Raw genomic sequence first — 27719 nt, 5'->3', positions numbered from 1 at the left:
GGGCTTCCCTTTTTTTCCTTCCCATTCTGTTGTGTAACTTCATGACCTTATCAAGCCTCACATTGGCAACCCCACCCATCGTGGACGTGCTCTTACACCTCCTTATTCCTCTTTTTATATTGAATTACAGCTGCTTCTCCACCCAGATTGCATCTAGGCCTAAAATGAATTCAATTTTAGGTTTTGATATTTAATCTAATTATTATCGATATGATTAATATAAATACATTAGACATCTCTCTATTGCCCGTTATCTGTCTTCGGAAACTCTGATTCTTGTTTTTTTTCCATCTGGTTTGAATTTGAAATCTGGTCCTCGACAGCTGAAATAATCTATATGTGTGAGATCAGGAATCCAGAGGCAGCTGTTGTTAGGCTATTATTTTATGATATCTGTTAGAAGGCTGTTATTTGATGATATCTCTTAGAAGACTGTTATGTTATTTTCTGTTAGTAGGCTGTTATTTGTTATCTGTTTGTAGACTGTTATTTGTTATCTGTTTGTAGACTGTTATTTGTTATCTGTTTGTAGACTGTTATTTGTTATCTGTTTGTAGGCTGTTATTTGTTATCTGTATTAGGTTATTTGTTATCTGTTAGTAGGCTGTTATTTTTGTTATAATGTTAGTAGGTTGTTGTATGTTGTTATAAGATAAGAGATAAGAAAATTCCTTTTCTCATCCCACAACGGGGAAAGTGTTACAGTAACAGAGTAGACAGTGCAAAATAAATATATAAAGCAAACAAGAGCCTATAAAGTAACAATTATTAAACATTCATTAGCAATTAAAATTAAAATTAAAGAGGCAAAAATAAGCATATCTTAAAATCACACACACACATATATATATACATACTACATACATACTACATACATACATACATTACATACATACATGTATATATATATATATATATACACATACAGTATATAATATATATATCTATATATATGGGAGGAGGGGACTTGCGTCTTCTGAAGTCCACCACCAGCTCTTTGGTCTTTGGTCTTTCCTGCGTTGAGCTGGAGGTGGTTTATCTGTTATTGCGTTGTTATTTATTGTTAGTAGGCTGTTATCTGTTAGTGGGTTATTGTATGTTGTTATCTGTTACCCCATCACTTGTCCCTCAGGGAGGGACCATTTGATCTGATCTGATCAGTCGCCAACTTCAGAGTTTAGGTCAAGGCGTGCCTTAGTTGACAAACAGGTTTCAAGGTGACTATATTTAAGATTGCGATTTTTGGAGCTCTGGCACAAGAAATCAACATGGAGGGAGAGACGGCTGCATCTGAGGTGAGTTAGGCATGATATTGACTTAGTGTCATGATGTGCATGATCCTCTCTAGTATTTCTTCTCAGTTGTTCTATGAAAATAATAATTAAATTTAAAAAAAAAGAATAATAACTTTTATTTAGATAACACTTAAAAAATTTTTTGCAAAGTGATTTGACGGACAAAGCATGGCAGAAACTTAGGAGGAAGATAATAAATAAACCTAACAGACAAGACATTTTAACCATGGAAAAACAAAATAAAAGATTAAAAAAGATACATGCAAAATAAAAGATTAAAAAGATGCAACAGTAGATCATTAAATCCTTATTAGTATAGAGGTAAAGAGCATTAAAGGTGAATAAAATCACATCAGAGAAAATTAAAACAGGTAAAAGGGTGTGGAGCAATGAGATAAATTAGATCAGTACATTAAATGAAATGAATGAATAACAAAATAGAATTAAAAACGTAAGGACGTCATGCCGATAGAAGGGATCAGAGAAGGTCTTGCGAACAAATAAAGAGATTAAGAGCGTTAAAATAATAAATGAAACAGGCAAAAACAAATAGATACGTCATAAAACAAATAAATTAAATCAAATTAATTAAGTTAAATAAATGCAATTAAAAAGTTGTAATCACATAAAAGCAAGTCTGTAAAGGAGTTTTAAGAAGAGGTAGAGAAAGCATGATCCCTTCCAATTTAAGCCTCGACTTTAGAATGACTGTAGGTGCCCCACATGAGGATGTAAAGCTGCGATAGGGCTCATATGGTGTCAACATTTGATGATGTGATGCGTTAAAATGCTCAGGAAGCCAGTGGAGAGAATCAAGGGTTACAATAGGTCCAAAACCGGCCACCACTGGCTCTGAAACTACAAAGAAGATGTTGGTTCAAATGTCAAACTTATGTGTTTCAGAAATCCGTCCGTAAGTCTGAGTGTATGTGTGCTGGTGAACAGGAGTATGTTCACAAGAGGAAAAAAATCGTTCTGGAGTCTCTCAATGGACTGGGAGTCAAATGTGCGGAGGTAAGATGGAAAGAAGAGGACCGCTGTAACTACGCCCTTGCTCTGTGTTTTTGTGAATAATAATAGTACTTTATTTATATGGCATTTTTCAATACAGGTAACAAAGTGCTTCACAATGGGCAATAAAAACGAGTAGAAATGTTAACAAAATGAAGCGATAAAATGTTTTAAAGCATACAGACTTAAATAACAGACCCATAAAATCAGAGTTAAAATTAAATGAAATCACACAACAAAAACTTTCCTGTAAAAATGTGTTTTGAGTAATGAAATAAAACAAGGGATTGACTGCAAGTCTGGTCTCCTCTGGCAGGCTGTTCCAAAGTTTAGGAGTTCCTGACTGAAAAAGCCCTGTCCCCTTTGGTTTTCAGTCAGGACCTTGGAACAGCCAGCAGAGCACTGCCAGAGGTCTCAGACTGCGTCCAGGTTCATAAAAGCACAGCAACATAGAGTGGGGAGAGTCCATGTTTTGCTTTAAAAGTTATTAAAAGAATCTTAATGTATGATTTTTGATTGTTCATTAGTTTCATTGGGATGTAAAGTTGCGTGTCATCGGCATAGTAATGATAGCAGGCATATATTTATGTCGCCGTTTGCCGAGGTGGAGCATATACTGTAAACGGAAAAAAGAGCAGGACCAAGGGCTGAACCCTGTGGAACGCCATGGGATAGATTTGCCGCAGATAAACGTGAACCTCTTTTAATATTTGTTTCTTTTATAACCATCTTTTGATAACCTCGAGGTGGATTGTTTGGATTCAAACATTGTTGTGTGTTATCCCATACACTGATATTAAATTGGGGCTCATCAAAAAGGCAAAGGACACATTAAAACAAGTTTGAATGCATTTTTTAGGTAAGGCCTTGGGCAAGGTATTGAACCCACATGACAGTTTCAGAGGAGTGTCAAAGGTCCTGTTCTTGCCTGTAAAAACATAGTTTGAGGCCAAAATGTGGAAGAAATAATCTTGATCTCCCAGAAAATTGATTTGTTCTTGGGTCCAGAGAGCCGAGTGGTATCTTTGTTTGTAAAACAGCTTTACAACAGTGGGACAAGTCACATAAGTGACATTCTCATTAAAAACCTAAGTTTTGAATGAAACCCAAAAATATTAGAGTGAAATTTCAGCTGAATTGAATCACCTCTTTATAAATTGTCCCACTAGGACTCTGTTCCAAACATCGCTCTGCTGGCTTCTGGTGGGGGTCAGAGAGCTGCCGTGGGTGTGTTGGGTTCCCTCTATCAGATGGAAAAAGACAGTCTGTTGGACTCGATGCTCTACCTGGGAGGAATCTCTGGGTCAACATGGTAACCACACTCACTATCACATCCATCAACATCAATACGTGTATAACTTAAAGTTATGCATGGGTGAACATGTCCAGTGTGCAGGTTTGGTTGAGTTGTGTGACGCTGTTGAAGCACTTTTGGAAATCTATTTGTTATGGAATGAATACTGCAGTATATGAATACAAACATTTCTAAGGTTTATTTTACAATTTTTCAGTCATTTTGGAGGGAGATACAGACGTCTTAACGGTGCATGCATGAGTTTTTAAAATCCTGGCAGTGAGCTAACAGGGATTTCATTTGGAGGCAAATTGAGGCTATAGGAGAAGTTATCTGAAGTCAAAAGTGAATCATCTCATGATGTTGGGAAAATACATTTTTATGAGAAATAAGACACTGCCAGTGTTACACACTGCCTGTCCAAAAACAAGTCCTACACTCTAATGTTTCGTTGGCCCACCTTTAGCTTTGAGAACTGCACGCATCCGCTGTGGCATCATTTCGATTAACTTCTGCAACGTTACAACATTTATTTCCATCCACAGTTGCATTCATTTTTTACCAAGACCTTGTATCAATGATGGTATAAAAATGATGTCTCATGCTCCCTGAACCACTCATTCACAATGTGAGTCCAATCAATCCTGGCATTGTCATCGTGGAATATGCCTGTGCCACCTGGTCATTCAGTATTCAGGTAGTCAGCTGACCTCATTCTTTGTGCGCATAACGTTGCTGAACCTAGATCTGACCAACTGCAGCAACCCCAGCTCATAACACTACCCCCACAGACTTTAACAGTAGGCACTAGGCATGATGAGTGCACCACTTCATCCACCTCTCTTCTTACCCTGATACACCCATCGCCCTGGAACAGGGTAAATCTGGACTCATTCCACCACATGACCTTCTTCCAGAGTCTAATCTTTATGCTCCCTAGAAAATTTCCTCAGTTGTTTTCTTTGCTTGATGCAGGCCAATAATTTGACCCTTCTGAAACAGATTAGCATCCTTCCCACGACCGAGGGAAATGTCTTCCGACGTTGTTGTTTAAGAAATGAGAAGCTACTCCCCCTATCAGCTTGGGTTAAATAAGTTGTTGCTAGCTGAAACATATTCATCCCTGCAGTAATTATCCAATGGAAGGCCCTTACCTACTTGCTTTGTTAAATCCAGCTGGTGACTTTTTTTGGGACGGGCAGTGTTTGTAGCTTTGGTTGAATTTTGAGATGTTAAAATTAACCTGTTAATAAGAGACATCAAGAAACAGCCATGCTGCTCTGTAGAGTTTGGCTGTGAGCTAACCACTAACTTAAGGGTGAAAACATACTCACTTCAAGAAGTTACTGTTTACAAAGCCATGTTTAGCTTAATGTAGGCACAATGACATCATCCATTGGTTTATGGAGCTCTACAGTTTTGAGTTTTACACTTCGGATGTCTCCATCTTGGATTTTCAATCGTTTCAGGAGGTTTTTACGGCTCCTTTTTTGTAAACACTGGATCTCAGGAACAGCTGGAATTAAAAAAAAATCTAATTCAATCTGGGCACCACTTTGGCTGAGGTTGGTATGGTATGAGCCCGATGTACAGAGGCCACAGGCCCCATGGCAGTGGTTGCTGTTGTGACTCCCAACAACACCCTTTTGCTGTACGTCTTCTCCAGCTTTCTACTCGCCACATTTGCTGTCCCTCTTCAGCTGTGCTATGTAATAAAGGTGAATAGGCCCCAAAACGTAACTTTAAAAAAGTCAGATTAGTTAATTATATGGTGTGACAAATCTACTGACAGTAACCTTCCCCCGCAGAGAAACAGAAGGAGAGAGAGTTGTCTGTTGTTCGTTTTTAGGTAAAACAAAAACTGGTTGGTGGAGTCTGGTAACTGCATGTTATTCATGACAACTCTCCTTACTTTCTGTCTCCTCTGTCAGGTCCATGGCCTTTCTGTACGGTGACCCAGAGTGGAGCAAGAAGATGGACAGTGCCTTGTCCAAGCTGAAGAATTCAAAGGTGGATCCAGAGGAGGTTCTGTCCTGGCTGGGCAAGAAAGCGACTGAGGAGGACTTCTCCCTCACTGATGTCTGGGGGGCAATTACCTCTGCTGGGGTCATGAAACAGGTCCACTCTCACTCCTTAGAACCAATCTTAAGTGCAACATATTTTAAATGTTTGAGAAACCTTCAAACAGTATGTTGTGTTTCATCAGATGGAGCTGCGCCCTCTTTCTGGTGACACCAACGAAAAGGCAACCAACCCCTACCCCGTCTACTGTGCCGTCGAGAAGCACTGCCTTGACGATGGACCAATAGAAGGTACACATGCACTGTGACGAATTAGAACCTACAGTCACTGGAATTGGGAGTAAAAATGTCTGTCTGTCTGTCTGTCTGTCTGTCTGTCTGTCTGTCTGTCTGTCTGTCTGTCTGTCTGTTTGTCTGTCTATCTGTCTGTCTGTCAGGAAAGTGGTTTGAAGGGACTCCCCATGAGACCGGTTTCGCAGAGTTGGGTCTCTTCATTGAAACTTCTCTTCGGGCAGCAAGTTTCAGAACGGAGAGATGGTGAAGAAAATACCTGAGATGGACATGGTCCAACTACAAGGTGTGTGCAACTACAGCATTACAGGAGCAGGCATGTTAAAGTGGGCTTTGATTTTGAGTTAAAAACAGAGTTACATCAATCACTGGATCATTTGGCACCTGTTAATGTTGAAGTGATTTGGTTGATTGTACATTGTGGAGGGTATGTGTAAAGCCTGAAACATAAAAAAAGTATTACCCAGAACTAGTTCAGTCTTAAAGCTGCAAGTTGTTACATATTGACAGTTAACTGTAAAAATAATACCTTATTGATCCCTTGGGGGAAATTTGACTGTTGCAGCAACACAGACTTAGTATCAAGAGTATTACAGGAAAGGGGAAAAAAGTAAAGTAAAAACAAGAATGAAGAAAAAAAGATAAATAAAATGTAATGTACATGCAATTGTCACACATGGTATAAATAGTTGTAATGACAGGCAGTAAGAAAATGTTATGCAGAAGTGACAGATCGACATGTTGTGATTATGGTGTGGTTATAATAGCTTGTATGCAATATAAATTTAAATATATATATGGGTATGTAGATTTGTCTGTATGCTGAAATAAAGAATAGTAAAAAGTACTATAATAGGAACATGATCAGTTTTAATAAATAATGATATAATATAAGTTAATAAAATAATAAATAAAAAATGATAATAATGTAATAATTAATCTAATATAATCTAATATTAAATAAAATAATTAAGCATAAGATATTTTTAACTGAAATATAATGTAATACGCTATAATACTGTATATAAATAATATATTACAAATATCAGAATATCATAATAATAATAAGATAATATAATATATTGTATTAATATAATGTCATATAATATAATACAATATAATGTTATAAACAATAATGATATGATATAATATTGAATCTACTTATATCTGGGTTGCTGCAACAACCGAATATCCCCCACCATCAATAAGTAATATCTTATCTTATTTATTCCATAAAGTACAAAGAGTGGTACTTTTCCTTACATGGCAATATTTTTTGTGACATATCTGCTTGTTTGATACAGTAGAATGTTTAAGTGTTTATTAAATCCCCGTTTTCAAACCTTGCAGGTATCCTGGGTTCCGCGATAGCTAGTGAAGAAAGGAACCTAGAGTTCATTATGGAGCACTGGCTGCACGGTACATCACAATAACCACAACATACAATGTTGGCCAAAATTATTAGAACACCTGATAGATCTGGATTTATTGACTTTTTTTTTGCATCTAAAACGTGATTTCATTTCATAAGGTTTATGAAACATGCAGGTGGTTGCTCTGAGCACAACATATATCAAATGAAGTGAGTCCTACTGTTTTTATCCACTTTTAACTTTAATATTCGGTATGTCCACCTTCTGCAGCTATTAAAGCAGCACATCTCTCTGCATAGTGTCAGTATACACTACCGTTCAAAAGTTTGGGGTCACCCAGACAATTTTGTGTTTTCCATGAAAACTCACACTTTTATTTATCAAATGAGTTACAAAATGAATAGAAAATATACGCAAGACATTGAGAATGTTAGAAATAATGATTTTTAATTGAAATAATAATTTTGTCCTTCAAACTTTGCTTTCATCAAAGAATGCTCCCTTTGCAGCAATTACAGCATTGCAGACCTTTGGCATTCTAGCTGTTAATTTGTTGAGGGAATCTGAAGAAATTTCACCCCACGCCTCCTGAAGCACCTCCCACAAGTTGGATTGGCTTGATGGACACTTCTTGCGCACCATACGGTCAAGATGCTCCCACAACAGCTCAATGGGGTTGAGATCTGGTGACTGCGCTGTCCACTCCATTACAGACAGAATACCAGCTGCCTGCTTCTTCCCTAAATAGTTCTTGCATAATTTGGAAGTGTGCTTTGGGTCATTGTCCTGTTGTAGGAGGAAATTGGCTACAATCAAGAGCTGTCCACAGGGTATGGCATGGCGTTGCAAAATTGAGTGATAGCCTTCATTATTCAAAATTCCCTTTTATCTTTTACAAATCTCCCACTTTACCTGCACCAAAGCAGCCCCAGACCATCACATTACCTCTACCATGCTTGCCAGATGGCATCAGGCACTCTTCCAGCATCTTTTCACTTGTCCTGCATCTCACAAATGTTCTTCTGTGTGATCCAAACACCTCAAACTTTGATTGTCTGTCCTAACACTTTTTCCAATCTTCCTCTGTCCAATGTCTGTGTTCTTTTGCCCATATTAATCTTTTTCTTTTATTGGCCAGTCCTCTTCACTGTAGACGTTGACACTGGCGTTTTGCGGGTACTATTTAATGAAGCTTGCCGTTTCAGGACCTGTGAGGCGTCTATTTCTCAAACTAGCGACTCTACTGTACTGTCTTGTTGTTCAGTTGTGCACCCGGGGCCCTTCCACTTCTCTTTCTACTCTGGTTAGAGCCTGTTTGTGCTGTTCTCTGAAAGGAGTAGTACACATCGTTGTAGGAAATGTTCAGTTTCTTGGCAATTTCTCGCATGGAATAGCTTCATTTCTAAGAACAAGAAATAGACTGTTGAGTTTCATATAAAAGGTTATCTTTTTTCTGGCCATTTTGAGAGTATAATCGACCCACAAATGTAATGCTCCAGATACTCAACTAGCTCAAAGAAAGGCTAGTTTTATAGCTTCTCTAACCAGCAAAACCATTTTCAGCTGTGCTAACGTAACTGCACAAGGGTTTTCACGGTGTTTCTAATCATCCATTAGCTTTCTAACGTGATTAGCAAACACAATGTACCATTAGAACACATGGAGTGATGGTTGCTGGAAATGGGCCTCTATACACCTACGTAGATATTCCATTAAAAAACAGATGTTTGCAGCTAGAATAGTCATTTACCACATTAACAATGTATAGATGTGTATTTCTGATTAATTTAATGTATCTTCATTGAAAAAACTGTGCTTTTCTTTCAAAAAATAAGGACATTTCTAAGTGACCCCAAACTTTTTAAACAGTAGTGTATTTCCTGAGACCCTCAACACTAATATTATCCCGTGCATTCCACAACTCAAGCCAAAGACTTTCCTTTGAATGTACAATAGATCTGTCCAGTTAATTCTCCAACTAGCCCCAAATTTGCTCAATGGGGTTGAGGTCTGGACTTTGAGGGGGCCAGTCCATCATTTTCAATGTTCCAGCAGATTCCTTATGACGCAGGTAGTTCCTGGCAATAGTTAAAAGAATGTTTAGGGTCAATGGGCCTCATTCACTAATAAATGTGTAGAATGTTCTTACTCTGCGCATAAAATAAGTGCTTACCGCGAAATCACCGTCAGATTCATGACACGTGCGTACCAGCCAATTTTGTTCTCACACACCTTGCGTATATTAGTGAATCAGAATCATTCTAAATTGACAGGCGCGTACACTAGAGACTTATCTAAATAAAACAAAAAAATATGCTCACCAACTAGCCATCAGTTTCTTAGAGCAGGGTTCCCAAAGTGGGGGTCGCAAGACACAAATGGGGGGTCATTAGATGTCTTCCAGAATTTTTTTTTTTGAAGTTATCTAAAAATAGTACATTTTCACCCATTATATAAAAAAATAGAAAATGGTTTCTTTTTGATATATGACAGTCATCTGGCTTTTTTTCTTTCACTTAAGTAGTTTAAATATGTCATGCAGTAGTTAAAAGAGTATGTGTTTATATTTCTGAGAAAGTTGGTCTTCATCATTTGTGCGTACGCATGGTTTGAGGAAGTTCTATTTTGTCGTTGTGTAAGAACAAATTCAAGTAAGAATATATTGATGAATCCCAGATTTGTGCTTCAAACGTGCGTATGCACAGTTTAAGCACTTATTTGTGCTTACGCACTGTTAGTGAATGAGGCCCATTGTCCTCTTGGAAAATAAATCCAGGCCCAATAATACAACTCCCAGATAGTACTCCGTGCCTCACCAGAATGTTGTGATATACTTTTTTATCCATGATGCCATCAATTTTCACGGAAGTCACGTGTTCCTTCGGCTGAAATGACATTTTGAGATGCTTCACTTGTCTGTTTGAGAGTTCATTTGTTCTACCTTTCCCCTTGGTTCTGGTGTGAATAGTGGCATCTCGGTGGTCTAAAGTGTACTCAACGTTGCTGGACTGCATCTCAAGTTATTGGCTATGTGGCAGTAACTTCAGCCAGCCATCAAAAAGTGCCTTTATTTGAAACCTGTTGCTCACTTGTTAGCTCCTGCTTCACCTTAGCCATGTTCAGAGAACAACATTTGTTAAGAAAGAGGCTTTGAATTTATACAAATTGTAGTGTGGCCTCAGTGACAAATCCTGATGTTACCAATCACTTAATAAGCATGATAGGCCTTTGACATTCCAAAAGAATGACACAGCTTTTCTCCATCAATTAAACCATGATCAAAATCTGACAATGATTACACAAGTACTTTGGCTTCTTTTGTGCAGGAACATGATGATGTGACAATGACAGTGAGATAGGCCTAGCTTGTTTTTTGTAAGGACAATGACCCAAATCTCCTTATGATGGCTTTATCTAGTTTATATAAAATAATGATGACTTTGTGGATATTTCATTTGTTTGATGGGTAAAAAATAGCAGATTCAACAAAAACAACTGAACCTCTTAAGTTATGCAAGTGTCTTAATAATTTTGGCCACCGCTGTAAATATCTATGTTATTTCCCAGTCTGCTGAGAAGCTCCAGGGATTCTTCTGATGTTGAAGTAGAAAGAAGACATCACTTCACAGTTTTTGTGTTTCAGTGGCTGGAGTTGTGGAGGCTATACATAAATTGTACCTGCATGTTTACACCACCGTCCATAGAGTCATCAGTATAATCAAAGGCATCTTCAGCCCTTGGAGTGATGAATCTGAGCTGGACGAGCTTCATACTCTTATCGAAAACGCTGGTAATGATCATTATTTTACACAAAACTGACCTCCCAACAGCTATGTTCTCTTCATCCAATCACTATGAAGGCTGCAAGACAAATCACTACATTGTAGCTTCCGATTTTAAGTGAAGAACACTATAAGTGGCTCAGATTGCTTCTTTTTTGTCTCATAAAGCTGCAAATGTCTTATTTAAAATGCCAGACTGTCCTTATCAATCTTATCTCTTCTAGACAAGGCTCACCAAGAAGAACATCCAAGCCATGAGTCAAAGAGTACAGAAGAGAAGCAAAGTATTTTCAAGAGGTGGAGTCAGAAGCTGGTGTCCGTGGTGGAGAGCTGGAACCAGGGACTGCAGGATGGACATTTGAAGAAAATGTGTCAGTTTAGAAGAAACAGACAAAAAATCGATATAATTAAATTGAAATTACATGTAAACTAATCTGTGCGTTTCTGTTTCAGTAACTTTTATAATTGAGCGCGTCCTTCCTCTGATTGTGAATTGGGAGTGGGGAACCACCAACAACTATCTCTACAAATACGAAAGTAAGAAGACTGACCCTTCAAAGTTACAGTGTGCATTTATTTCTGTAGGGAAATTAATTGTGTTATATTTGGATAATCTAATTGGGTTTTTTTGCAGAGAGAAAGATTGATACCAGTAAAAATGATAGTGCAGCTTCGAGCTGATTCTGCTTGAGAAGAAACATGCCTGTGGTTCAGCTAAGCTAATTGACTGTATTTTCATTATAGTGTTAAGACTTAAGCACTGTGTGAACCCAGACAAGACACAATAGGTTGCCTTCTGTATCTGGAAAGGCAGTTATTTGGAGGTTGACATTAACCAACAAAAAAAACGCAGGTATCAATTTGAAGAATAAAACTAACAGACAAATAAAAAAACATTTTCAGTAATTCTGTGAAGTATTTTTCAATGTGACACAATAATGAAGAATATCATTGGTAGGTAAATAAATAGTTTACCTGAAATATTCTTTTGTCCTGTTGCCGGGCAGATGAAAGCATTCCAGAAAACCTTAAATCCATGACGGATATCCACCTGGTGGATGCAGGGCTGCTGATGAACGTCCCTTATCCATCATTTCTGGGAGACAGAGAGACATTGACCTCTTCATTGCTCCAGATTTCAGCGCAGGGGAGCTGTTTGAGGTACTGAGTGAAGTCAAGCTGGGCACTATATGGACTTTTATTTTCGATTTTGCATTTCAATGTATTTTGAGTTTAAAGGAGATTGAAGAAGATAATAATTTTTACATGATTGCAGTTTTCTGTTTATGGCAGTTGCACTCAGTTTGTATGTGCATTAGCGTCACCTACTGTGTTTCAGTGTGGACCAGACGTTAACGGTCCGTTACATTGACAGTGAAGTAATCTGAAATAAACGCCAGTGAATCTTGTAACTTACAGTAATTACAGAGGCGGTAAACATCTCACAGGTAACTGTTCATGTCCGTGAACATTATTAACTTCCACATAAACCACTTCTTAACTTTTAAACCATACATGAATGCTAAAGAAGCAGTTTCACTATCAGCTTGATCTTTGTTTACTTCCGTTTTCCGAAACCAACGACTCCTGACCCAGCATGCTGCAAAACAGATCGAACAGTCATACTTCATACTACCCTCAATCGCTGTATGCAGTACGTTCTGTACACTACATTCATAAGAAGTATGTAGCAGGTTGTTCCGAAAACAGCCAAACACTGGTGCAACAAATTAAGATAATCAGGGCAGCAGGAGACACAAAGGAAGAGGAAGTGATATATCTGAAACGAGACACAAGGGTGAGTGTCAAAATAAAACAGGAAACATGACAAAAACATGAAGTAGCTTCATACAGGCTGCTGGTATACATGCTGGGCATTGCTGCCTGATGCACCTCTTGCGGTGCCATGTGTCGAGGTCCTCTTCCAGGACCTCCTCCTGGGATGCTTCTTTCAACACCATGGGCCTACTTGGGTCATCAGCTTGGGACCACCAGTCATTGATGTTTCACTCATTTAATCCCAGTATATCTCCTGGTGGCAGAGCGATGGCAGGGATAGCTCTTTGCCACCCTCTGCTGATGTCCTTAGGTGTTATTTGGCCCCCAACTTCTTTGCTTCCTCGTTATCAAGAGCCAGAAGCTGGCCTTCTCTGCCTCATCGCTTAGCTCCTTGATAGTTTTGCGATAACAGGTTCCTGGAGCAAGGTAGGGTGTCCCTGATCAGGAAGCTGAGCCTGGCTTGTGGGATCTTCCACAGATCTTGCCATGACATGGGCCTGTTCAAGAGTCGTTCCCAGGTTGTCAATCCTTACTGTCGATCCTGGGACACGGCTCTGGTCTTAATTCCGTTCCTACTTGGACCTTGCCACCTCACCCACCGCCATGGCTTTCCGCTGTTCCTTGGAGGTCTTTGACCAGAAAAGGGGGGCCTGACTACATCCAAGACCTGCTGACCTTCTTGGACTCTGCCGACAACCTCTTGGTGCTGTAGTCTGCTTACTACCAGATCTACTTTTCCTGGGCTTTCCACTTCATCCCTGTTCTTACATTGGGACCAGCTGCTCTCACCAGCTGGTCAGTGTAGTCCCTCAGCTCAAGCACCAGACAAGCTTTCTTCTGCCTACATCCCAAGCTGATGGGTTTCAGTGGCAGTTGGAGTGCGATTTTGCCATAGAGGCCTACCTCTGAGAGGCACCTTGGCAGGCCCAGCCATTTCCTGATGTAGGAGTTTGCCAACCTGTCCAGCAACCGTTGACAAAGGAACCTCGCTCAGCTTCAGAGGCCACATCTCATTAAACAATGAAATAAAACAATTCAGCTCATCTGAAGCTGTGATGAGTAGAGAAAGAATGTTTCTTTTTAACTAATTTCACATTTTTTGAAATAATTTAAATAAAAAAATCAATAGAGACAATCTCCCACCTCTTATTTCACTTATACCCAGCTGAAATTGAAAGTTTGAAATCCTTAAAATAATATCTTCCATAACTGTATTCCTTGTTTCTGAACAGTCCCACATTTCTCTAGTAATTCACATGTTATTCATGCAGTAGAAAGGCTATGCATGTATAACTAAAATGATTATTAACAAGCTAACTTTCATGATTCCCCAAATACTTTTCACAGAGATACCTGCTAATACTTTATTTATACGACTCACAACAATGGAGTGATTTATTGCCCGGACTCTGTTGCAAAGTTTGTGAACTATGAAACAACATGCACACTCTGCTCTCTGCACAGACCCTGACTTTGGCCAGAGATTATGCAGCCCAGCTGAAGAAGCCTTTTCCAGAGATAGACGAGAAAACCGCGGAGGAGAAAGCGTATCCGGAGGACTTCTACGTGTTCGAAGGGAAAGGGAAGGAGCCCACCATCGTTTACATGCCACTCTTCAACAAGAAAAACTGCAAAGGTCTGATACAAACCATAAAACCATTCAATGAGAATAATGTTTCCATCTGAAATATCTTTCTCATCACCCATGCTTTTGATTCTGGTCCAGATGCAAAGGAGGTCAAAGAAAAGATGGAAAAGTTCACCACCTTCCAGGGTCCCTACAGCAAGGAGGACACTCAAGCATTGTTGCAGACGGCTATAGATAACATGGAGAACAACAAAGAGAATCTGATGAGGGAGATGAACAAGGCTGCTCTTCGCAGACACAACAAAGAGGGGTGATTTTTTGAATTTTGTTTATGCATGAAAAGACAAAAAGCTACTAAACAGATAGCACACATGTCATATCCTTCTTTTCTTTTGCAGGAAGTCAGTGCTGCAAACAATCTCTGATTCCTGTCTTTTTTGTTTGGTGTGATCCAGAATCTGCAGTTTCATTCTGGTGGCAGGTCTTCACTTTCTATGAATGCATGCTCTTAGAGCAGATGATAATGATGGTGATGGATGATTATATTCAGGTTAAACAGGAATGTGGATGATGAATACTTTTTGTTGCTGTGGAAATTATGATGTAAATCAAAAATTGACAAATTTAAAAAAAAAACATAAATTCTGTGAGTGATTTGACATGAAGCAGTTACTTCTTGTCTAGATCCTTGCTTGTTTTGATCTTACTCTCAGAGGATTTTTTTTACTTTAAGTACACAACCATGTAATGCCATCATGCAAGCTGACATGTTGCACTTGGACATACACAATAAATAAAGATCTGTTCAATGTGCAAGAGCATGTTTGTTTTTATTTCACTCTGTAAGACACAGGAGTTTCTGATCTCTCTCTTCATCTCCTCTATCCCTCTTTCTAACCCCAACTCGGTCGAGGCAGATGTCTGTCTCACATGAGTCTGGTTCTGCTTGAGGTTTTGCCTGTTAAAGGAAGTTTGTCCTTGCCACTGTAAGTTGCTAAATACTTATGAAAGTGCTCTGCTCATGGTGGATTAAGATGAGATCTGACTGAGTCTTATCCTGTCTTTATGTTAGGTCTTTGTTAATAATTGAACATAGAGTACGGTAGACCTGCTCTGTTTGTAAAGGGTCTTGTGATAACGTTTGTTGTGATTTGGCGCATTATAAGTACAGATTGATTGAGCCACTGCTGTCTTGACACACTCATTTCAGTCCAACAACTCATGATGCATTGTTGAAGCTTAATGCTACAGGAGAACTTTGTTTGTATTTGACCATCAAGGCTATGACCTTATCACCCCTCGTACATGCAGAAATCGAGGACTGCTGATAATAATGGATGCCCTCAGCTGGAGCATGCAGGGGGACGCTGTGTGTGTAGCACTTATGCAGGGCAATGGTGGAAGTGGTAGACCAGAGGGAAAGACCAGAGATCTTGCAGCTTAAATAGACCGCCATATTGGGAGGGTGCATTTGCCCCCTCAAAGCAAAACAAACAACACTTAAACACCTGCAGGGATTATGTGTTCAAAAAGATCTCAAATTAGAGACATGTTTTCATTTAAAATGTTGCTCATAACATGCAAGGCCCTCAATGGATCGTCACCATCTTACTTGGCTGATCATCTCCATGTTTATACTGTAGCTCGAGCATCGAGGTCAACCAACCAGCTGCTTCTGGATGTGCAGCAGCAAACCCAACCAGTGTTTTCTTACACTCTGATTCTTGTTTTTTCACCTGGTTGTTGACACAAAGTATTTTTTTTTGAAAGATAGCACACCGTGTTTGAAATCCGGAATGTATTCTGCTTGTGTAATCTGTTTTGGGTGAGACTTCACGTCTGATCTTGTGTATGCATGCCTATATCTATCGAGGCGGCACCATTGGAGCCCCCTCAGAGGAAGAAGAGTCAGTCAGGAGAAAGGTGACTGCAGAGAAGGCAGCGTGCAGAACTTTCACTTTCAAGTGTGTTTAACTTTTTGCACCTTTAATTCAAGATGCAGCCACAATGGACAGGCCTTTTTGTCACAGGGATATTGTTTGGGTTTGCGATTTCCAGAATGTTGGCAGTAGAGAGCAACATGGAGGCAGAGACGGATGTATCTGAGGTGAGAAAGGCATGATCAAAATTTATCAGTACTATGATGTGCATGATCTACTCCAGTCTTATGTCCACAACCAGGAATGGAACCATATTTTATATCAGCTGAGCTCCTGCTATGACACACATACAAATAGATAATCAACAAGGTCCTGTAGAACCCTGTGCAGGAAGGGAAATAACTTCAATATCAAGCATTTCTATAAGTAAGATGAGGTAATAAAGGATGTTGCAATAGTTCTGTTTTGTTTGAATTAAACTGGGGCTAGGGCCGGGCTACCTGTGATTGACAAGTGACTACCATGTTGACACTTCTGACCCAAAAACTACCAAGAAGATGTTGGTCCAAATGTCCAAACTGTTTTCTTTGTTTGTTTGTTACAGGAATCCATCATTAAGTCTCAGAGTATGTGTGCTGGTGAACAGGAGTATGTTCACAAGAGGAAAAAAATTGTTCTGGCGTCTCTAAACGGACTGGGAGTCAACTGTACTGAAGTAAGACAGAAAAGTCTCATTTAACTATGAAATATTTCTCCCTGTCTCTTTTAATCTTTGAAAAAAAACCTTTCCTTTTGCTGTGTCGCATCTTTAGTAATCCTCATGAAGGGTTACACTCACTGGAGCAGAGCAGTTCATGTTCAACATAGTTTTATTTCAGTGTTCATATCCTCTTAAGTGCTAAAGATATCTGGTATGGGACCAGTTTGTAAAGTTGTTCACACTGAAACATTTAGATATAACAATCAAGAAAAAGGTTTTCTTTCTTTTCTTTTGCTGCAAGAATAAATTGCATTAATATTTGACAGTTTGTGACAAACATGACACAAACCAGAAATATATATGCAGACAAGAGAGAAAAAAAAAAAAAAAAAAAAAAAGAAGGACGAAAAAAAAAAAAAAAGATATAACAATCAACATTTGTATATAACATTTAAGATTTAACACACACATATATATATTTAACATTTAGATTTAACTTTAGCATTTAGATTTAACTTTTAGATTCAACATTCAACATTTAGATTCATACTGAGCATTTAGATTTAACAGTAATTTTAACTTAAATATATTTGTCCTGAAAAATATAAAGTGAAAAGACTACAAATATTGCTCTAAATGTGATAAAAAGTGACTTTTAAAAATTCACACTTCATTTTTCAGACATTTTCAGAGCTAGATGTGGAGAAAGGTTGTTATTATTTTCAGCGCGCACAACTTTACAAACAGCGCCCCATAGCTTCGATGGTGTTATATATTTAGGAAACAAAAAATAGACTGCAGCACACTGACGTCATGATGTCATAAAGGGTGAGATGAGGAAGCAACTGGCGAAACACGGACAATATATGTATTGTTTTCTAACGCTTTAAAAAAAGTCTTGAAAAAGAATAGAAATAAAGAATACTAGTGAAACGTGTTGTTCGCTCACAGTAACGTCTTATATCATATGTATCTGACAGACACATGATAACGTAAGTTGGGTTTGCACGAATAGCCCAGTTTATCAGTGTTACATATATATTTGAAGTGTATTGTGAATGTATTGTCTGTATTGTTTGTTGTGTTAACAAATTGACTTGGTGCCAAATTAGCTTCCCCATTGAGTATTATGTGTTATCTCACACACTGGTAAATCAATCAAATTGAGTGTTAATATATTTGAAAAATACAAACCGAAACAAGTTTGAATGCATTTTTGAGGTCAAGCCTTGGGCAAGATATTGAACCCACGTGATGGTTTCAGAGGAGTGTCAAAAGTCCTATTTATACCCGTAAAAGTTGTGTTTGAAGCCAAAAATGTGTGAAGAAATCATTTGAATCTCACAGATAATGAATGTATCCTTGAGCACAAAGAGCAGAGTGTTAGCTTTGTGGTAGCAGTTTTCCAACAGAGGGGCAGAGAATTATTGCATATCCTCAAAACAAAAGTGATGCAATGAACAAGACGTTTCCTTGTAGCTGAGTTGAATCACCTCTTTATGATTTATCCCACCAGGACTCTGTTCCCAACATCGCTCTGCTGGGTTCAGGTGGGGGTCAGAGGGCTGCCGTGGGTCTGATGGGTTCCCTCTATCAGATAGAAAAAGAAGGTCTGTTGGACTCTATGCTCTACCTGGGAGGAGTTTCTGGGTCGACATGGTGACTATAACCCCCCTGATATACATTAACATCAGTGTGTGAATAACTGAAAGCTGCTTAGATGAACAGGTGCAGATTCAGCAGGGTGAATTAAATTGATTTTACAATATATTTTAAATTCTAAGGTTTTATCTGCTGCATTTCTGTCACTTTTGACTTGCCTTATGATGGGTGTGAAACGCAGCGCATGTTAAATGGAGTAGGAGCTGTTTTGATACTGTGTATGCAAATGCATGCAGAGTTTTTTTAAAAGTGAGTTTTTTTTCGTGAGCCAACAAAGTTTATTTGGCTGCAAAGTGATGCTGTAGGAGAACACCTCAAAATCAGAGGCAATATGTCCAGTTGCAGCCTCACCCAGCCACACCCTTTTACTGTACATCTTCTCCAGCTCTTCACTTCAAAATAAAAAGCGGAAAAAGTGATGCATACTGTGAAATTTACAATATATTTTAAATTCTAAGGTTTACTCTGCTGCATTTCTGTTAGTTTGAAAGAGATATTCTCTCTGGTGACTTGAGTAAAGACGAGTAAACTGCTCATTAAATCTTAAGCATACACAGAATGAAAGCTGTATTGACACTGTGTATGCAAATGCATGCTGAGTTTTTTTTTAAATCCTGGTAGTGTGCCAACTGAATTTATTTGGCTGCAAAGCAATGCCTCAAAATCAGAGGCCATAGGTCCTGTTGTAGTATCTCCCGGCCACATCCCATTTAACAGCAAAAAAAGAAAACAGAAAAATAGTAACAAAGCAAGACATAAACAAACATAGAAACAACGTATCAAACAAAGAAAAATTGTAGCAAACCAAGAAACAAACACAGAAACAAAGAAAGAAAGAAAGAAAGAAAGAAAGAAAGAAAGAAAGAAGCAAATTAACAAACAGAAACAAAGAGAAAACAAACAAACGCAGAACAAAGAACAAACAAGAAAGAAACAAAGAAACAAACACAGAAATAACAAACAAACAAAGAAAAAAAGGAAGAAGCAGATCAACAAAAATTGAAAAAAAACCAAGAAACAGAGAAACAAACAGAAAGAAGGAAACAAAGAAATAAATAAATAAACAAATACAGAACCAAAGAAAGGAACCAAGACAAATAATAACAAAACAAGAACAAAGAAGGTGAGAAAGAAAGAAAAAATAAACAACACACCACAGAAACAAGGAAACAAACAAACAGAAACAAAGAAACAAGCAAAAAAAAAAACAAAAAAAACAAAAGTACAAACAAACCAAGAAACAAACGAAAACAAACAAATGAAAAAAAGAAAGCAGTAAAGAAAGAAACAAAAAAACAGTATCCGACCAAGAAACAAAGAAATAAAAAAAGTTGTCTGTTCATTTTTAGCTAGAACAAAAACTTGTTGGTGGAGTCTTGTTACTGCATGTTCTTCATGACAGTCTCTCCTAACATTCTGTCTCATTTGTCAGGACCATGTCCTTTCTGTATGATGACCCAGAGTGGAGCAAGGTCATGAACATGACCATGTCCAGGCTGGTGGATTCAGAGGTGGATCCGGATGAGGTTCTGTCCTGGCTTGGGAAGAGAGCGACTGAAGAGGATTTCTCCCTCACTGATATCTGGGGGGCGTTGACCTCTGCTGGGATCATGAAACAGGTCCCTGGAGAAAAATACACACTCTTACTCCTTATATAACCAGTCTTTAGTGCAACACATTGTAGGTGCAGTCTTTTAAATGTACGTTGTGTTTCATCAGATGGACCTGCGAAATCTTTCTGAAGAGGCCAACAGAAACGCAACCAACCCCTATCCCGTCTACAGTGCCATCGAGAAGTTCTTCTTTACAGAGGGGCCAGTGGAAGGTACACACACTTCATAGACAACAGTATTTTCTGCACTCATGACTTTGTGAATAAAACTGTGTCTGTGTGTCTGTGTGTCTGTGTGTCTGTGTGTCTGTGTGTCTGTGTGTCTGTGTGTGTGTCTGTGTGTGTGTCTGTGTGTGTGTCTGTCTGTCTGTCTGTCTGTCAGGGAAGTGGTTTGAGATGACTCCCCATGAGGCCGGTTTCACAGAGTTGGGTTTCTTCATTGACACTTCTCTTCTGGGTAGCAAGTTTCAGAATGGAGAGCTGGTGAAGAGGATACCTGAGATGGACATGGTCCAACTACAAGGTGTGTGCAACAAAAGTATTGGAGTTACAGGAGCAGGCATGTAAAGTGGGCTTTGATTTTGAGTTAAAAACAGAGTTACATCAATCACTGGATCATTTGGCACCTGTTAATGTTGTTGAAGTGATTTAATTGATTTGACATTGAAGCCTGAAATCTTATTACAAAGTATTACCCCAAACAAGTTCAGTCTCAAAGCTACGAGTTGTTGCATGTTGTCAGTTAACTGTAAGATAAGATAATACCTTATTGATATATGGGTATTTAGGATTGTTTGTTAACTGAGATAGAGAATAGTAAAAAGTACTATATAATAGGAACATGATCAGATTAATACCATATTACAATGTAATAGTAATAATTATAATAATATAACATAATATCATATGACAAAATACGATATAATATTATAACAATAACATAATATACTATAATATACTATAATAAAATATAATAAAATATAATATAATATAATATATTATAATATAATATAATATGCATTTACTTTAACAACCAAGTATAAGTACAATTTATGATACATACCTCACACTCATACAAAATTAATATTGTGTCATGTTCATTTAACCCTTCATTTCACCACTGAGCCTGAGTCTGATCACAGCCCTATTTTTTTTTTTTTTTTTACAGATTTTAGGGCCCTTAAAGGAAAGCAAAAAAGAAGGAAGAAAACTGAACATTCTCATGTAAAATCACCAAAATCATGGCTCAAAATAGCATTAACAGATAACAACATATAGTACAGAGTGTATTTTCCCTTTAGTTGGTGAGATTCTTTATGACATATCTGCTTGATTTGATACAGTGGAATTGCTTAAGTGTTTATAAATCCTCATTTTCAAACTGTGCAGGTATCCTGGGTTCCGCATTGGCTAGTGAAGGACAGATCGTAGAGTACATCGAGCACTGGCTGCACGGTACATCACAATGAACACAACATACATATCTCTGATATTTCACAGTCCGCTGAAAAGCTGATGTTGAAATAGAAAGAAGACATCACTTCACAGTTTTTGTGTTTCAGTGCCTCGAGTTGTGGATGCTACACATAAATTGTACCTGCATACTTACACCGCCGTCCATAAAGTCATCAGTATGGTCAGAGGCATCTTCAGCCATCCGAGTGCTCTATCTGACCTGGACGAGCTTCAAAAACTTATCACAGACACTGGTAATGATCATTATTTTTCTCAAAACTGACCTTCCAACAGCTATGTTCTCTTCATCCAATCACTATGAAGGCTGCAAGACAATTCACTACATTGTGGCTGCTGAGTTTAAGTAAGGAACCCTATAAGTGGCTCAGATTGCTTCTTTTTTTGTCTCATAAAGCTGCAAATGTCTTATTTAAAATGCCAGAATGTCCTTATCAATCTTATCTCTTCTAGACAAGGCTCACCAAGAAGAACATCCAAGCCATGAGTCAAAGAGTACAGAAGAGAAGCAAAATGTGTTCCAGACTTGGAGTCTGAAGCTGGTGTCTGTGGTAGAGAACTGGTGCAAAACACTGCCAGATGGACCTTTGAAGACTACATGTCAGTAGAAGAAATAGACAGAAAAAAATCAATATAAATCAATTGAAATTAGATGTAAACTAATCTCTGCATTTCTGTTTCAGTCACTTTTATAAATGAGCGCGTCCTTCCTCTGATTGTGAAGTGGGAGTGGGGAACCACCAACAACTATCTCTACAAATACGAAAGTAAGAAGACAGACCCTTCAAAGTTACAGTGTGCATTTATTTCTGTAGGGAAATTAATTGTGTTATATTTGGATAATCTAATTGGGTTTCTTGGAGAGAGAAAGATTGATACCAGTAAAAATGATAGTGCAGCTTCGAGTTGATTTGGCTTGAGAAGAAACATGCCTGTTGTTCAGCTAAGCTAAGCTTATTGACTGTATTTTCATTTTAGTGTTAAGACTTAAGCACTTTGTGAACCCAGACAAGACACTTTAGGTTGCCTTCTGTATCTGTAGAGGCAGTTATTTGCAGGTTGACATTAACCAACAAAAAAAAAACGCAGGTATCAATTGAAGAAAAAAATTAATAGACAAATAAAAACCTTTCCCCTGAGCCCCGAGGTCAATTTAAGTTTCTGTCAGTTCAAGCAACAACTGGGACCAAGACATTAGCAACAGATCCTTCAAGTCCACTTCCCACAGACACTCTGGGCCTTTCTTCCAGCCATGTGACATTTTCAGTTATTCTGTGAAATATTGTTCAATACGACACAATAATGAAGAATATCATAGGTATGGAAATAAATAGTTTGCCTGCAGTTAAGTTGGACTAAAATATTGTATTGTCCTGTTGCTGAGCAGACTCCAGCATTCCAGAAAGCCTTAAATCCATGAAGAATATCCACCTGATGGATGCAGGGCTGCTGATGAACGTCCCTTATCCATCATTTCTGGGAGACAAGAGAGACATTGACCTCTTCATCGCTCCAGATTTCAGCGCAGGGGAGATGTTTGAGGTACTGAGTGAAGTCAAGCTGGACACTATATGGACTTTTAAAGTTTTGAGTTCAATGGAGATACTGTTTACATGATTGCAGTTTTAGGTTTGTTTTATATGATTGAGCAACATCAAGACAAATTTAACCTGAATTTTATTCAGCTAATTCACCTACCATATCATTCGCTGCACATCCAGCCATTTACTAAGTGTAGTTATTAATGGTTAGCTTTTAATGCCTAATCTTTTTAAACAACAGAACCATTGTATCAGTTTACAAAAAAGGCACATTTTAACAATACTGTCAAGTCTGGATTAGGATTTGGTTTCTGTTGAAGTCTATCTAACCCAGGGGTACTCAAATACAAATCTTAAAGGGCCACAAATAATGTTTTCAATGAGCCAAAGGTCCATTTAATGAGGTTGGTCAGACCATATGCAATAATACTGTAATATTTAAAACAAAATGTCCTTTTCGTTCAAAATAACAACAAAAAAATGAACTACATTTGAGCTCCAAAGGCAGAATTTGTGTATTTTTTTGACCATTTTTCAGAGAATATGAAAGATAAAAGAAAAAAAAAAAATTTCACTCATGGTTAGCGGTTGGGTGAAGCAAATTATTATCAAACAACTGTGTTTACTCTTTTTATATCATAATGACAACAGAAACAACCCAAGAAATCATATATTTTGCCAGGGTATGTATACTTATGAGCAACTGTAAATGTTGTGTTTTTTTATGTCATGTGTCAAGAGTCCTGCTTGCAGCTTGATATAAAGATTTTAGTGAATTTATTTTGTAATTCTTACCTCTGAATTTTGAGGAAATATCTCTTCAGAATTCCTATGCTTCGTCTTATAATGCTGTTTCAAATTGGAAATCTTCAGCACAGCTATAGTCTCCTGGCATATTAAGCACATGGGTCTTGTGGTGGTTGGAGGTTGAGTGAATTCAAAAGTTTCACTCAATTCTCCTTTCAATCGCTGATTTTCACTGTCCACTTTTCTTTGAGCAGCAAACTTGGAACACATCGTCTTCGTGCATTCTAGGGTCCTACAGCTGGCAAAGTGCCAATATGCAAACTGCTCCATAAATGAAAGTGAAAGTTAAAAAATTGCACTTGCAGCAGTGGACGGTAAAGGCTGATTTATACTTCTGCCTCTCCCCTAGGCAGCAGGGGCTGACTCAGACATGAGCCCCACATACTTGTGCGTCGATGTGTCCGTGTCGCGCAGCAATTCTCTGCCGAAACACTTGAGGGCAGTGTGGTCTCTCTGATAGCCGGTCGCCTCCTTCCGGCCCCGCTACGGTCTCTGTTTACTTTTCCTCAGCGATTCAGAGCGTGTTATGTTAATCTACAGCTGATACATGTTGCTGTTTATCATACAGACATGATTACATGAAGAATAGAGAGGAGGAGATGAAGTACACGGCCAATGTCTGGGATCACGGAAGTCCTGTAGATGCGGGAATCACAATGCCGCTGAGCGGACCAATCACAGAGCGTGTCAGCTACGTGCGTAGGCCTCTGCATAGGTACGGGAACTACGTGGACCCCCGGCATAGGCTACGCCGTCGATTCAACACAGAAGTATAAATCAGCCTTAAGTGACCAAGTAACAGCCTGTCTGCGTATCGTTGACATGGAGACAAGTCCCGGTAAACACGCAGTGACCCGACGAAAACACAGAGTGAAGGGATAACAGTTTGGGGGCCACAAATAGGCGGCCGGCGGACCGGATACGGCCCAAGGGGCGCCTATTGAGGGCCTCTGATCTAAACCATGCAGATACAAGAGTTAGTCGAACACTGAACCAAGAAATTGGGCCCAAACGCAAGAGTCACTAAACAGTTCCAAAGTTCAGAATCCATTTAATCAAGCCAAGGTTGGGGAAATTTTGTCCCACAATGCACTGCTTCTTCTTTTTCTGTTTATGGCAATTCCACTCAGTTTGTATGTGCATTAGCGTCACCTACTGTGTTTGAGTGTGGACCAGACGTTTAACGGTCCATTACATTTACAAAGAAATAATGCGAAATAAACGCCAGTGAATCTTGTAACTTACAGTAATTACAGAGGCGGTAAACATCTCACAGGTAACTGTTCATGTCCGTGAACATTATTAACTTCCATATAAACCACTTCTTAACTTTTTAAACCATACATGGATGCTAAAGAAGCAGTTTCGCCATCAGCTTGGTCTTTGTTTACTTCTGCTTTCCAAACCAACAACGCCTGACCCAGCATACTGCAAAACAGATCGAACAGAAAAGTCATACTTCATGCTACATTCAAACGCACTATGCAGTACGTTCTGTACACTACATTCGTAGGCAGTATGTAGCAGGCTTTTCCAAAAACAGCCAAACACAGGTGCAACAAATTAAGATAATCAGGGTAGCAGGAAACACAAGGGAAGAGGAAGTCATAGATCTGAAACGAGACACAAGGGTGAGTGTCAAAATAAAACAGGAAGCACAACAAGAAACATGAAGGAATGGAATAAAACAATTCAGTTAATCTGGAGCTGTGACGATCAGGATTAGAATGATTTTTTTCCTATGTTACATTTCTGACAATAATTTGAACAAAAAAATCAATAGAGACAAATCTTCCACCTCATATTTCACTTATACCAAACTGAACATTTGATTCTTATTTTGAAATCCTGAAAATAATATCTTCCACAATTGTATTTCTTGTTTTTGAACAGTCCCACATTTCAATTAATTCACATGTTATTCATGAGTAGAAAGGCTATGCATGTATAACTAAATCAGATTATTAATAAGCTAACTTTTATGATTCCCAAAAAGACTTTTCACAAAGAGATACCTGCTAATACGTATTTATATAACTCACATCAATGGAGTGATTTATTGCCCAGACTCTGTTCCAGAGTTTGTGAACTATGAAACAACATGCACACTCTGCTCTCTGCACAGACCCTGACTTTGGCCAGGGATTACGCAGCCCAGCTGAAGAAGCCTTTTCCAGAGATAGACGAGAAAACCGCAGAGGAGAAAGCGTATCCGGAGGACTTCTACGTGTTCCAAGGGAAGGAGAAGGAGCCCACCATCGTTTACCTGCCACTCTTCAACAATAGAAACTGCAAAGGTCTGATACAAACCATAAAACCATTCAATCAGAATAATGTTTCCATCTGAAATATCTTTCTCATCACCCATGCTTTTGATTCTGGTCCAGATGCAGAGGAGGTCAAAGAGAGGATGGCGAAGTTCTCCACCTTCCATGGTCCCTACAGCAAGGAGGACACTAATACTTTGTTGAAGGCGGCAAAAGCAAACATCGAGAACAACAAAGAGAATCTGCTGAGGGAGATCAACAAGGCTGCTCTTCGCAGACAAAACAGGGAGGAATGAGTAATTTTGTATTTGTATGAAAAGACAAAAAAGTGACTAAACAGATATCAAACATGTCATATCCTTCTTTTCTTTTGAAGGAAGTCAGTGCTGCAAAAAATCTCTGATTCCTGTCTTTTTGGTTTGGTGTGATCCAGAATCTGCAGTTTCATTCTGGTGACAGGTCTTCACTTTCTATGAATGCATGCTCTTAGAGTAGATGATAATGATGTTGACGGTGATGGATGATGATATTCAGGTTAAACAGGAATGTGGATGATGATTAGTTTTTGTTGCTGAAGCAGTCTGGGATTGTCATTAATGGAGTTCCTTTCTGTCTAGATCCTTGCTTGTTTTGATCTTACTCTCAGAGGAAATTTTAACACTTTAAGTACACAACCATTTAATGCCATCATGCAAGCTGAGATGATGTATTGCTCTTGGACATACACAATAAATAAAGATGTGTTCAATGTGCGAGAGTATATGTTTGTTTTTATTTCACTCTGTAAGACACAGGAGTTTCTGATCTCTCTCTTCATCTCCTCTATCCCTCTTTCTAACCCCAACTCGATCGAGGCAGATGGCTGTCTAACATGAGTCTGGTCCTACTCAAGGTTTCTGCCTGTTAAAGGAAGTTTGTTATTGCCACTGTAAGTGAATTTTTTTCTAATGCAACGGTTCAAAATATATTAAGATTACAAGTTTTTGCCCAAATAAGGATATGACTGACTGGACTCCCGGTCGGGAACACAGCTGATGGCTAGGAGGCTCAAACGGCTCCCCTTTACGTCACACTCTGCCTGGTTAAGTTCTGCATTTCCAATATGGCTGCCACCATCGATTGGCTTCAAAACAGCTCTTAGGAACAGATGGGTCACGTCACGGATACTACGTTCATATTTTTTAATGTCTATGGTCTTGAGAAAACATTTGATAGGATTTGGCGCTATATAAGTAAAGATTGATTGATCCACTTCTGTCTTGATACATTTATTTTAGTCCAACAACTCAATGTTGCATTGTACAAGGCTATCACCAAGGTTTCCAGAAATGGAGTCAAATAGC

The 27719-nt window shown here is 38.6% G+C and overlaps 1 protein-coding gene and 1 pseudogene across 1 annotated transcript; both read left to right on the top strand.

Annotated features, from left to right (window-relative positions):
• The first annotated feature begins 1064 nt into the window (after positions 1-1064).
• Positions 1065-15247, top strand: LOC117832527 (annotated as a pseudogene).
• A 792-nt stretch (positions 15248-16039) lies between these two features.
• LOC117831887 (cytosolic phospholipase A2 gamma-like) lies at positions 16040-27128 on the top strand. Its single transcript, XM_034710783.1, has 13 exons — positions 16040-16541; positions 16919-17029; positions 18531-18673; positions 20109-20295; positions 20396-20501; positions 20671-20811; positions 21678-21743; positions 21851-21997; positions 22215-22361; positions 22445-22528; positions 23149-23303; positions 26235-26406; positions 26497-27128. Exons 1-13 carry the CDS (start codon positions 16431-16433, stop codon positions 26670-26672), a joined length of 1746 nt encoding a protein of 581 aa, XP_034566674.1. The 5' UTR covers positions 16040-16430; the 3' UTR covers positions 26673-27128.
• The last annotated feature ends 591 nt before the right edge of the window (positions 27129-27719 follow it).

This window comes from Notolabrus celidotus, chromosome 20 (assembly GCF_009762535.1).
Source record: "Notolabrus celidotus isolate fNotCel1 chromosome 20, fNotCel1.pri, whole genome shotgun sequence".
Lineage (NCBI taxonomy): Eukaryota > Metazoa > Chordata > Actinopteri > Labriformes > Labridae > Notolabrus > Notolabrus celidotus.
Note: the sequence above shows the minus strand (reverse complement) of the source record. Positions and strands in the feature narration are given on the sequence as shown.

Bases quoted from the DNA above. Each gene is read 5' to 3' on its own strand.
- LOC117831887 (XM_034710783.1), top strand. From the start codon at position 16,431: ATGCAGCCACAATGGACAGGCCTTTTTGTCACAGGGATATTGTTTGGG. The intron at 21,744-21,850 runs GTACATCACAAT...TTTGTGTTTCAG, and splicing joins CATCGAGCACTGGCTGCACG to TGCCTCGAGTTGTGGATGCT. The intron at 22,362-22,444 runs GTCAGTAGAAGA...TTTCTGTTTCAG, and splicing joins TGGACCTTTGAAGACTACAT to TCACTTTTATAAATGAGCGC.